At 38.3% G+C, this 13,726-nt stretch overlaps 1 protein-coding gene across 4 annotated transcripts in view; it reads left to right on the top strand.

The window, feature by feature from the left end:
• The first annotated feature begins 105 nt into the window (after positions 1-105).
• The window catches only part of HOOK1 (hook microtubule tethering protein 1), a 63,420-nt gene continuing 49,799 nt past the window's right edge, over positions 106-13,726 (top strand). Inside the window, exons 1-2 of one of the 4 annotated variants that reach the window (XM_058430663.1) lie at positions 106-121; positions 7,144-7,229. In XM_058430663.1, coding sequence (XP_058286646.1) covers positions 7,207-7,229 — 23 coding nt within the window. In that variant the 5' untranslated portion in view covers positions 106-121; positions 7,144-7,206. Of the gene's footprint in view, positions 122-260; positions 497-642; positions 663-1,985; positions 2,032-7,143; positions 7,230-13,726 lie in introns of those variants that run through there. The other 3 variants (XM_032136832.2, XM_058430664.1, XM_058430662.1) reach the window with 3 other exon arrangements.

Raw genomic sequence — 13,726 nt, 5'->3', positions numbered from 1 at the left:
ATCCCCCCCTGCGCAACCTATCCCGGTTCTTCCCGCCCCCGCCCCGCCCCGCCCGCCCCCCCGGGTACCTACCGTTTCTGTGACTGGTGCGCGACCAGGTCACTCAGGGCGGCGGGGCGAGGTGTGCGGGAGTGGGCAGGACGGGTGGGAGGAGGGGAGGGGTGGGAGAAGGCGGGGCTCAGGTGCCTGGCAGCGCGGCCGGGGCCCAGGCAGGGGAGGGGGCGAACAGTGGAGCGAGGCGGGGGCGGGGGCGGGTGAGGAGGGGGTGACGCCGGACACGTCGACAGCGCGAGGGTTCGCGCGTGAGCTGCGCGGGTCGGGCCTGGTACCGAGCTTTCCTGGGGGCTAGCAGGTCGTGCACGCCGGCTCCTGGAGGAGCGCCGGGAGGAGGGAGGTGAAGGTGTCCACGGCGTCGTCGACGGCGGCGCCGGCCATGGAGGAGACGCAGCCTCCGCCGCAGCCTAAGCTGCCCCTGTGCGACAGCCTCATGATCTGGGTGAGTGCGAGGAGGCGAGGGGGCGAGGGGGCCGAGAGGAGGAGCCTGGGGCGCCCGGTTCTCCCAGGTGAGCCGGGGCTACCTGCACAGGGTCCTGGCGCGCCCTGCCCTTCTCACCTCGTGTCGCCCTTGACCGAGAGAGTGCCACCTGCGGGTCGCCGGGCAGGTGTGTGGGCGCGGGTTGGTGTCCGGGGGTGGGGGTAAAGGAAGCTCTGGGAGCGTAACAGTGGGGGCTCTGGTCTCAGCCAGAGGATTCGACCTGCCTGGTGTCCCTAACAGCTGGGATATGAACCAAGCGCCCATCCTCTTTTTTTCCCCGCTGCCCCATTTTCTCCCCCTGAACAGCGCCCGAGCCCTCCACTTTCTGGATCGCCGACTCTCTTGCCTTCGTCCGCTTGGGCGTGAAGACGCTTTCCGAAACCTAACCCTGCATCCTTAAACCACCTTGCTCTACCTGGACACGGGTGGCCAGGAGGTGGCTGGTTGTTTTAGTTCCCGGACCAGTGCTCCTTCAGGACTCTAGAACATCCGATTTTGTAGAAGCCGCTTCAGAGAGATGTTTGTATTTCCCGTATGGAGAAAAAGATGTGTTGGGAGTCGGGGGTCGTTTTCCCTTTTTCTCGCTGGCCCTCTCCTCCTCTAAATGGACAGCATTTTCTTTAAAGAAAATGAGTTGATATTTTTCTTTAGGATTTATCTATGTTTAGGATTTTTGTTAATTTGTGTTGGTCTGGACAGGCATATCTGTCCCCAGATTGTTTAATATTCCAGTCAGCAAAATGACATCCCACCTCTTAGAGTTACTTAGGTATCAGTGCTGGCGTTCAGGTGTGGTTCTTAACCCATATTGAGTAAGGATGGTGTTTGATGGGCCACAGGTGCTGTTGATGATGCTCATCCCAAACCAGTTGTTTAGTTGTGTGTATGGGGAGTGTGTGCAGAATGGAATGTAAACAGACTGCATCAGGAGGCTGTAATCGGTTGAGATTCCCTAGTGATCTAATGCATCTAATTCCAAAGAATGAGAAATCCAGGTTTATGGAAATGTGTGAAGCCTATTGGAAATAGCCATTATTTAAAGCATTTACACTTTGTAAGTAAATAACTTTTGCTTTTAGTGGAATGCAAATATTTAGGGTTTGTGAGTTAAGAGCAATTAGCTAACTGTTCAGCTGAATTTTCATTTGAAATAGGTATTGGGGTGGAAGTGCTGTATTTAAGACTGTCATAGAAACAAGGCAACATTACTTTTAATGATTTGTTTTGTTAAAACAGACTAATTAAAGGGTGTATCCGAATCTGCTACATTATTGTAAACCTCAGGTGACTGAAGTGTTAAGCTTAGTCTTTATGATGTCATTGACTTACATGTGAGGTGGTGGAGAAGCACAGGATTTTCTTTTGTGTTGTAATATTTTAAAATATTATGTGACTGTATCCACTGTTTTAACCAGGATTTATTGACTTCCAATATTGAGCTAGGCACTGGGGAGGACCGGAGTGGTAGCCAGAGCTGTGTGTAATTACAGTGGAAGGTAAAATTCTGTAAAAGCTGCAAATAATATTGTAAACCAAATGATAAGAAATCACAGATAACAGAGTACAATTGGTCGTTTTCTTCTGTCCTCTCTTGGGCTGCTGAGCAGTGTGGAGAAAATTGAATGACCGTGCAAACTGTTGCCTCTACTAATGCTGTTACTGTCAAATGCACCTTTTCTCATAACATTGCCCATACTTAAGAATAACCAGACAGTTTCTCTGACATTCCTTTTAGTAAACCTTTATCAGTATTCTACCTGAGCCCCCAACTCTTCTTCCTCTCGGGCAAATGACTACCTCCTTAACCTTGGCTCTGGCTTTAGACTCCATCCCTTCCACCTCTTCTAAAACGTTATTGTGTCATTTGTTCCCTTTCTGTATTTACAACTACTGTCTCTCCATTGGCTCCTTTCTCTGTACGTATAAACTTGCTGAAATATTCCCATTTTTTAACAGAGAACAAAGAGCCACTACTCCATGTTAAAGTCACACTGTATTTCCCCTTTCCTTCACAGTAAAATTTGAGTTGTTTTATACTCACTCTTTATGCTTCACTCTCATTCGGTCTTCATCCCACTACCCTTGAGTTTCTTTCCTCTAAGACTTTCGCTTCATTACCAGTTTGCTAAATCCAGTAAGTGTTATATTACCATTTTCTTACTTGATGGTTCCTTTGTGAAATTATCTTGTCTTGATTTCTGGTTATCTTGTCTGTGGCCTTTTCTTTACCTCTTTAGATGATTTCCAGTGAAGTTTACTGTCTTTTTTCTTAATTAACTAATTATTTTTGCCTTTGCCAGCAACCTCGCTGTTGATCTTACCTCACCTACCCAACTTTCTCCAAACTCACCTCAAGCAACACTTCTTCAAGCCCATCGTGCCGCATTGGCTTTCTATTTGTTGAAGAAGCTAAGCTGTTTTAATGCATCAGGGATTTTTTTCCCTCTACCTAGAATATTCTCTTTCTAGTTCTTCCAGTGGTGGGCTGCTTCCATCATTCAGATCTTGGGTCAGATGTTGCTTTTCAGGGACTCTTTGTTACAACCATTTCTAAAGTTTGTCTCCCACCCTTATCCCACTGTAACCTGTTAACCTCTTTCTGTCTTACCTATAACACAGTACTTTCTAAAGTAATCCAGTTAGCTTTTGGGATCAGAGCTCTTACATGACCCATTTTCTGCTCTCTCCCTAGGAGAACACTGACAACTATTGCCAATAAGACACCAAATCAAAGTGGTGATAGTAAATATCATTGCCTTGGTTCTGGCTTCAGAGACTAGTGTTTCACCATTAAGTATGATATAGCTTAGTTTTTTATACATACTTGGGAGTGAATTTTTAACTGGGTCATAGAGGATTGTTGGATTTCAGCAAGTAGAAATCAGTGGAAATTAGTTCTCCAGACACAGGGAAGATACACTAGTAGTAAAACAAATGGTCTCCTTTGGCTATAGATTAAAGGGAGATAGTGGAACATACACATTTGTCATGATAACCCTGGCCCGGAGATAGAAGATTAAAAAAAGTTATGATGGAACCAAATCATGGAGATAATGGGAATAACTCTTCTTTCAGTGCTAGGAGGAGAATGGAGCCAACATCAACAGAATTAGAGAAGTCATCAAGAAAAGTTAGTTATGTGAAGGAATGCCACTTGTGGCAATTTTTTAAAAATTGCATTTTATGATTTGGAACTCACCATCTTAAAATAATTGGCTCTTAGAAATGTTGTACTGCTACTTTGCAGAAAATTCAGGGCAAAAGGGTAAATGTGGGCATCATTTACATGTTGGAGGACATGTATGAGAGTTTGAAGAAATGTTTGTATAAAGATAAATTTAATTCTGCTACTTGGTTCTGTGACATAGGAAATTTGTTTAATATCTTTGGACCTTACTTTCACCAATAAAATTAGAAGGTTGGACCAAATATATTTAAATGTTTTTCTTGGTTCTTGCATTCTTTGACAGGCAGATGAAGGAAAGAGTAATAATTAATATATGCCCAAATTTAGAAAATTATTCAAAGTTCAATTATTTTTATGAAGATCTTAAAACTCAAAGCAATGGTTTTTTTTTTTTTTTTTTTTTTGTAATGAGCTGGAGGAGGAGAATATGAAAATAAAGTTGATCCAAGATTGAGTTTTTGTTGGCTGTCGATTGTGAAAACCCCATTTTCCTGGATTTCTGTGACATTTATATTAAAGTAGTTTAGGAACAGCATTTCCACATTTCTGATTATTTGTTTTATTTAGAAATAGAGAAGAAAGTAAGGGAATTATTTGCCAGGACACTGTGTTAGCGATAGACACCTGTGGAAACCCTGTCTGTCCTTTTTGGATCACTCACTAAAAAGACTTTAGTTAGAAAGAATACATTTTCTTTTGTCTGTCTGCTTTGACCTCACTTGCCCCAGTAAGCTTTTTTTTTTTTTTGAGACGAAGTCTCACTCTGTTGCCTAGGCCGTAGTGCAGAGGCATGATCTCGGCTCACTGCAACCTCCACCTCCCAGGTTCAAGGGATTCTCTTGTTTCACCCTCCCTAGTAGCTGGGATTACAGGTATGTGCCACCACACCCGGCTAATTTTTGTATTTTTAGTAGAGACGGGGTTTCACCATGTTGGCCAGGCTGCTCTCGAACTCCTGACCTCAAGTGATCTACCTGCCTCGGCCTCCCAAAGTGCTGGGATTACAGGCGTGAGCCACTGCGCCCAGCCTCCCCACTAAGCTTTTTAATTTATTCACTGTTCTTGGTTGTAAGCCTTTCAATTGAGCCAAATCAAATTACATTCTGTTTTCTAATTTATTTTGCAGCTATTTTAAGAACTTCTCAGAGACACTCCAATGTCCATAGCAGTAAGGAGGGGAAATTGATTTTAATCTGAACATAGTGATCATGGAGGTAGTCCCTTAGCATGTGTACCTCTTATTTTGCCTAGTATTCTGTGCCTCTGAAATTGTTCTTTTAAAATCATGAATTGTGTCAATTTTGTAAAAAGTTAATGACGTAACTTCTGTTACACATTAAAAGTTAATGTTTAAGTTGGAAGGGCTGAAAAGTGGAAGTCACAGTTTATTTTCCTTTTAAAGATGCCCTAATTCTTGGAGTTTCTCTTCCCTGTACATCCACCCAGTTGCAAAATCTTTCTTATTTTGTATTTTAAATATTCCATTAATTCATCATGTCCTCTCAGTCAATATTATGCTGATTCCGTCTACTCTATTTTTGTCATCACAGCCATTGCAGGAACCTTCTAACTGGTCTGCCTGACTCAAGCATAAAGCTACTCTGTGTCACTATGCTGCTCTCCAAAATATGCCAAAGAATGTCACTCTTCCTTATTACTTTTCAGTGATTTTTCACCACCCAGAGCAGTGGTTCTCCAAAATTGACATATTTAAGAATCAGTTGGGGATTTTCTTATTTAATATGTCTAGAGATTCTGATACATATTCTTTCTAAGCCCTGTACTTGGAGAAACCCTGACTCATAGCTAATGTGCTAACAGCTGTTGAGCTTATGCCACATGCCAGGCCCTGATACAGGTATATTTGCTATTTCACTTAATTCCCCAACCATCTTGTGAGGTAGAAACTACTGTTTCCCATCATGTAGATAATGCCATTAAGTGTAAAATAAGTCCAAGCTTCTTGTCATGGCCCTTTGGAGTCCTGTCTCTTTAACCCTGTTGGTTGTCACCCCTTCCCCAGCCGCCTTTGCACTGCAAATCCAGTGATACTGAACTGCATGTTCCCTAAAAATAATATCTCTTCTCATGTATCTGTGCTTTTATCATATTCCTATTTCCTGAAGCTTTTTTTCCTTGACTATTTCTTTACTTAGAAAATATGCTACTCTTCCCTCCAGACCTTCCATTTAGAAATCGTCTCCAAGAAGTCTTTGCTAAATACAAACCCTAATCAGATTAGTTGACACTCATTTTTTACAGAACATCTTGTGCATACTGTAATCATGGGACTTACCATATTGTCTAGAAATGATTTATGTCTTTTTCTCCTCTCCTTTTGACTGAAGCTTTAAGGGTAGAAACCTGGTGATTTTCCTTTGTAGCCCCATCATGTACCACAGTGTCTCACATAGCGTAGGAGCTTAGTAAAGTGTCCCTGCGTGCTTTGAAAGTAACTGGCTAGGTTTAGTTTGCCGGTATCATTCATCTGTGTTGTGTTAGATAATGGAGGTCTGAAGCTCCAGTTGCCAACTCTGAAAATACGCAGAACCATTAAAAGTGAATTATGGTGGGAGAGAATTTTATTGGATTAAGATAGTTAAATGGTAAACTAAGAAATTATTAGTGAAGAGTGAAATGGGTGAGTATGTGTGGGAAAAGAGAATCATAGTATATTTAACTTAAGGTGTTTATAGGTTGAGATTACATTTCTAGAAAGTTTATGATCCATTTTTGCTCTGATGTAATTTGCTTTCTAAATTTTTTTCTATTTCATATTTGCTTATTGTAAAAAGAGATTATTCCACTTCTCTTCAATATGTACATGAATATTTAACAGATATATGTGAAAAGTTAGTATACCTAAAGCCAAAATAGATAGAAACAACTTGACATGATAGATAGGCCTTGATTCTTCAAGACGTAAGGCCAACTTTTAGATAGGAAACAGAAGTCTTATTTCAGAACTCATGGATAAACTGTAAGTAGCTTTAGACTTGACATTTCTAGCCTTTGTTTTTCTATCAAATGATATGAGTGAAATTTTAAATTGCAAATGTTGGGTTAAGTTATTTTTCTGATGTTCTGCTAAATATAGACAAAACACAAGACTAGAGTTATATACCTGGCTTTGTATTATTCCAAATTATGTATTACTTATGCATGGCATCAATGTGTTTTAATGTCTTAGGCATGATTTTGTGAAATGCTTAGTTTCTTTTTATAAATAAAAATATTTATTTACACAGCCATAGAGACAGACATATTAGCATAGTTCCATTTGTTTGTCTGGGTCTACATTTAAACAAAACAGGACCATTTTTTTTTTTTTTTAGCTGTTTTCAATATATGTTTGTATTTTGTAATGCTACCTTGTAGGTATAAAAGAAGCAGTAAGATCATTTGCTTTATGTCATTTTAGCTGCAGACATTCAATACTGCTTCACCTTGTCAAGATGTCAAACAGCTGACTAGTGGAGTTGCCATGGCACAAGTTCTTCATCAAATGTGAGTAGTGGTCAGACTCTCCCTGAAAAGCATTGTAAACCCAATAAATACCAAGGAAGAAAACTTGGACTTGAATTCCAAAGGTTGTTGCAACTTTATCTTACCCAGTGACATATTCAGGAATATGGCACCAAGGCATTCTTGCAGCTAGGGAACAAAAAGTTTACCACCTCATTATTCCTGGCTTGTTCATAGAGATACATCTTAACCGGATATGTGATCAGGATTCTTATTTATTCAAGTTAACTTATTTTAAACTTGTTATGAGCATGTTCACACTATTTTAAAACTATAAAAGAAACAAGTTAATGATATAATTGCTTATGGTGTTTTCTTTGGTTGTACTGTTGTCATTTTAAGGTATCCATGCATGGAAATTATTATCTTAGAAATTATTGAAGCATAAAATATTGGATTTGGAAAAAAAATTTTCAAAGTATTAAGTTTTAAAGTGTATTTCTGAATTAATATGAGTTCACCAATAATGAAATAAGGAATTAAAGAAATTTGAAGTCACAGGTACTGGAAAACTTTAATAAAGTGGTTGTGTTTAGGCTGGACCCATTTTATGTAATCATATAATATCAAAAGTTTCTAAATCCATTTTTCTCCTAATATTTGCCAACATTGTGTAAGGGTTAGGGTTACAGTCTATAATATGAGCTGTACCCTAAGTAGGACAAACAAGGCCAATTCCGCACTCACAATTTATTAATTAATAATTATAACAACTTTATATTAGCTTACTTTGAGACCGGAATCCTATCTCTGCTTCACTGTTTTATAGTCAGATTATTTGTCACCAATATCTTGTAAAGATTTGCCATGAATTACATTGAAAACCCTTTAGATGGATTAGCAAAAGTCCTATGCCTGTCTTAGAAAAACAATTAAAATGATATAAAAATCCTACTTATTTAGAATCTTCAAAATGATCTCTTGTGAATAGACTGATTTAATGGTTAATTTATGATTAATACTTTGAAAGACAAACTTAACTAACATGTTAACTTTTGAGGAGGTGACAATTATTCTAAAATATACCTTACTCCCATTCTGTCTTAAAAATATTTCTTAAATGTTTTATTTATTTATATCTTAATTGATTTCGAAATGATTTAATTCATCGGAGTCAAGCATTCTGGACATAGTTCTTTTCTGATGATTTGAGAAAGTCATCATTGTTTTTTGTCACTGGAATTTATGCCTTGCCTTCTTCTCATCATGCTATGTTGTGAATATTGGTGTAGATGCGCAACATTGTGGTTGGTATGAATGTAAGGCTGGTATGCATTCACTCATTTCAACAGTCCCATTCAGAGCTGTCCTTTCTATATGTTTTGGTGGGCTTTGATAGCTTTATGCCAGAATACAATCAAAAGAAACCTGTTTTTACCATGATGTGATGCATATAGCTCTTTGACCTCCTATGCTCTAGCACTGGACCTGATGTTTAGAGTAGAGTCAGTAAATTTTAGCTAATTTTTCCATGGTCTGTTGGATTATGCTGTTAATGCTGATCTTCCCTCTCTGTGCTTTTTCTTTATTTCTTCTTTCTTTTGTCTGTAACAGTCTTCTAAGAGCTTTTCTGCAGGAAAAATAAAATAGTCAATCAGAAATTCTCTGTCATCATTAACAAATGGCCAGTACCCTAAAATTAACCCTAAATGTCTCTCTCTTTCTCTCTCCCTCTCTCTTTGCTTCATTCACTCGATTTTATATGTTCTTACGTGTCTGAGCCTCCTTATCATCCAGGGGCTACTTTTTATTTATTTTTCTTTTTACACTCCTTTCTAGTTTTGGAACTTTTCAGAAGTCTGGATCCTGGATAGTGAGACATAAAGCATACATTTTCTCCCTAGTTGGACCAGTATGTCTTATTCTGATTAAAAGGTTAATTTTACCATATGTCTCTGAACATTTCAAAGCACTTTAAATATGTTATAATTTTTTTTTTTTTTTTTTTGAGATGGAGTCCTGCTCTGTCACCTAGGCTGGAATGCAGTGGTATGATCTCGGCCCACTGCAACCTCTGCCTACCGGGTTCAAGTGATTCTCCTGCCTCAGCCTCCTCAGTAGCTGGGATTACAGGCGCACACCACCACGCCTTGCTAATTTTTGTATTTTTAGGAGAGATGGGGTTTCACCATGTTGGTCAGGCAGGTCTCGAACTCCTGACCTCATGATCCACCTGCCTCGGCCTCCCAAAGTGCTGGGATTACAGGCGTGACCCACCGTGCCCAGCTCAAATATGTTATAATTTTTAACATACTGCATTGATGACTATAGTGGCTGACATCCTATCATACCAAAATTGTTACTGAAGGTAAGAAGAGAAATTCTGCTTTTTAAGGAAGTAGCAAAATTTAACCAACAGTTTTTTTTATTTACTTGAGGCAGATATTTTTCCAAATAGTAATATCTTTATAAAATGGTGTCTAAACTGTTTAACTTAGACATGAGGAGTCATGGAGTTATTGCTAGGGTTCTACAGTTTCTTAATCATTGTCTTCAATTTGAATATGTAGCACATAACTCTCTTTTTCAAATGCATGTAGAAGCTTCAGCTATTTTAAAAACACATGGGAAAAAACTATACAACTGTATTAGTTTCCTAGGGCCACTGTACCAAAGTGCCACAGACAAGGTGGCTTAAAACAGCAAAAATCAATTCTCTCACACTTCTGGAGGCTAGAAGTTCTAAATCAAGCTATTTTCTGGGCTATGCTCCCTCCAAAGCTTCTAGGAGACGATTCTCCTTTGGCCTCTTTCAACTTCTGGTAGTCCCAAGCATTCTTTAGTTTGTGGCAGCGTATCTCTACTCTGTCTTCACATGGTCATCTTACCTCTGTGTCTCTTTTCTTATAAGGGCACCAGACATATTGGATTAGGGCCCATCCTAATTCATTATGACCTGATCTTACCTTTATTACATACATGAAGACCTTGTTTCAATCACGTTCACAGGGGTTAGGACTTAAACATATCTTTTTTGATAGTACAGAACAACTGTAAATAGTGCATGCCATATCTTCAAAAGAAAGGCTTAGCTTCATCACATTAAGCACCAGTTAACCTCTCTGTTCCTATTGTCTTTGACTAAACTTTTTTTTTTTGCAAGAGGGAGAAGAATGTGACAGAGAATGTAGGATATTCAGAGACCTTAAGAATCATGCATTTATTTGCTTATTCATTTAGCAGATATTTGAGCATTTAACATGATAAACCATGATAGCCAACATCTGAATATTTACTAAATAAAGGCATCATTGTAGAACTCATTTGACATTCTTTCATTTAAAATTTACTAGTTTAGTGAGGTAGATGTTATTTTTACCTTCAATTTATACAAGAGGACAGAGGTATAAGAAGTTGAAATTGCTTTTGGAAGTTAAATGATGAGTAAATAACAAAGCTAGGATTTGCATCAGTTTAGTCTGATTCCAAGTTCAGTGCTCCCAACCAGCTGTAATCATTGAAATGTATTGAAGCCATCCCAATGGATTTTTACTTTGGAGTATTAATAAAATGAAAGTCAGTTGTGTATAAAGTATAGATAGATGTCCATATAAGTATGGACATAAAATGTAGATAGTTATGTGTACAGTATAGATAGATGTCCATTTAAGTATGGACATCCATCTATGGACATCTATCCATGGACATACTTACATGAACATCTATCTATACTTCATATACAACTGTCCAAAATATGACCACAGTTTGATGGGTTAATAGAGAAGATTTCTGGATATTTCAAGAATAGGCCCTGGGTATACATTGAAGCGACACAACTCTATTGTTTGTAGTAACTAGTAGGTATTTCTTACTACCTGAATTCAGTTGGTAAAACTGTGGAAGATAAATACCCTGGATGGAGTTAAAACGTAGCAATTCTTACTTAGTTTTATTAGAAAATAATTGGACCATATTTTGGTTCATTAGTCCTGTATCGCCTTTCTTATTTGATACCCCTTGAGTGTTATTGAAGTTCTGGGAAATATAAGAAAATGAGCTAATTATTGGGGGCCAAGACTCTAAGGCATGTAGAGGTTGTAGAGGTTGCAGTGCAAAAGGAAAAAAAAAAAAAAGAGATGCCCTGAGATTTCTGAGGTTGGAGATCAAGTTTAATAGTGGAAAAGGTTGACTGCGATTATAGTTGTTTGAGAAGGGTGAATTTGTGTGTAAGAAAGCAGGAGATATATTTTTACTAAGTTAGAAAGTATTTCTCTGGGCTAAAGTTGATTTGAGATAGAAAGGAAGATGAGGAGGAATGTAAGACAAAAGGAATTATCTTGGAAAAACTGGAGAAAAATACATTACATCTAGATCCAATTTCTAAAGGTAATTATAGCATAGAATCATATACTTGGATTTTTTTAGGGTCAGTTAGAAGACTGGGGTGGTGGTCAGGGTTGTCCAGAGAAACAGAACCAGTAGAGGGTGAGTGTGTGTATAATCTATGTCTCAGTATACACACATGTGCACACACAGACAGATTCTTTTTTTTTTTTTTTTTTTGAGACAGAGTTTCGCTTTTGTTGCCCAGGCTGGAGTGCAAAGGTGCGATCTTGGCTCAGTGCAACTTCTATCTCCCGGGTTCAAGCGATTCTCCTGCCTCAACCTCCTGAGTAGCTGGGATTACAGGCATGTGCCACCATGCCTGGCTAATTTTTTTTGTATTTTCAGTAGAGACCTGGCTTCTCCATGTTGGTCAGGTTGGTCTCGAACTCCTGACCTCAGGTGATTTGGCCGCCTTGGCCTCTCAAAGTGCTGGGATTACAGGCATGAGCCACTGCGCCCGGCCCGAGATTTTTTTTTTTTTTTAAGGAATTGGCTCATGTGATTGTGGAGGATGACAAGTCTAAACTCTGCAGGGTAGGCCAGCAGGCTAGAGACTCAAAGAGCAGCTAGAGTTGGAAAGCCATCTGCTGGCACAATTTGCTCTTTCTCTGGGGGAGTTCAGCCTCTTTCTTAAGGCCTTAAACTGATTGGATGAGACCCACCCACATTATGGAAGGTAGTTTGCTTTATTCAAAGTCTACTGATTTAAATGTTAATATCATCTAGAAAATATCTTCCCAGCAACATCCAGATGGGTTTTTACCAAATATCTGGTTACTGTGGCCTAGCCAAGTTGACACATAACATTAAACATCACAACTGGCATAACTCTTTTGGTTAGGACTTTTTATTACTTAATCTGATATAAAAAGAAAGTGAATTGGACAGTTTTGACTCATTAACTCGATTCATTCAGTCACTTAAAGTAAATACCTGGTCGGTCAGCAGTATAGCATTTACACATTTAGATAAATTGTTTTGGTAATTGCAGACTTGGCATCTGGGAGTAGTTGAGCACAACTAATATTAATCTGCTCAAAAGAAAATGGTTATGTACAATTATTATATGTTGATTATGAATAAAAAATGATTACAAATTCCAAATAAATGAATTGAAAATAGTGAAGCCATTTTTTTTTTTTTTTTTTGGTTATCATAGCCAGAAGAGTTATCTTCTAGTTTTAGAACATATGAGCAGAAAGGTTTCAGTTTTGCATTCTTAAATTCAAGTTACAACCTTGGAAAAGAAGCTCTTTAATTTTTCGCCTATTTTAGTTGGCATACCTGTAAAGTAAGAACTTAGATGAGACCTTTAAGACGTCTTCCAGCCTTAACATTCTGTGATTTTAAAGTTGTTTTACCCTTAGAACATTTATCACGTTCTCCTTTGAGTGTAGTTATTTGTGCTTTTTACTTTTCTCCTTTAATAACTAGTTCTCTAAGAGTCAAAAAGGTAAATTATCTTCATATTAATCTTGCTCAATTCCTTACTCAGAGAAAGCATCTACATACTTGTTTGGAGTATAGTCTATTAATGTAGTTCACTATATATTGTCAAATGTTGTTCTTCAAAACCTTACTAAATACACAGACATTTAGTATAGCAATTCTTTGTCTTGGCCATCAGTATCAATATGGGACTTTGTTTTTCATTAAAACTAAACTTGTCTTTGTAGACTTCTTATTTAAACTCATTCTGCTTAATTCTACTCAGTTGAATAGATTAATTTTGGGCCTTGCCATGTGCTATTAATAGTATCACTTAGGGCAAATTACGTAGACTCTCTCATCCTCAATTCCCTAAATAGTAAGACTAGAAATAATAATGGAGTATTTGCCAAGTTGCCATCATATTTAAATGAAATAACTTGGAACAACATCAAACACAGTGCTTCATACAGAGTAGACACTCATTAAAATGTTGTTTTTTTACCTCTTCAGGGTTGTGACTTTTGCATCTTCCTGGTAGCAGGGCACCTAGTAATAAATATTTAGTAAATGTTTGTTAAATTGAAGGTGCAAATGACTTAAATAACTTAATATGATAAATTATTGCTATATAAATAATAGTATTGTTATTAAGGATAGGCTTTGAGACATAAAGTAACTTTCTCTGCTGGCTCTATTTAACGTTTTTTTGTGTAATAAAAACA

This window comes from Hylobates moloch, unplaced genomic scaffold (assembly GCF_009828535.3).
Source record: "Hylobates moloch isolate HMO894 unplaced genomic scaffold, HMol_V3 SCAFFOLD_18, whole genome shotgun sequence".
In the NCBI taxonomy this organism is placed as follows: Eukaryota; Metazoa; Chordata; class Mammalia; order Primates; family Hylobatidae; genus Hylobates; species Hylobates moloch.
The sequence above is the reverse complement of the archived record's forward strand: the minus strand, read 5'-3'. Positions and strand labels throughout refer to the sequence as shown.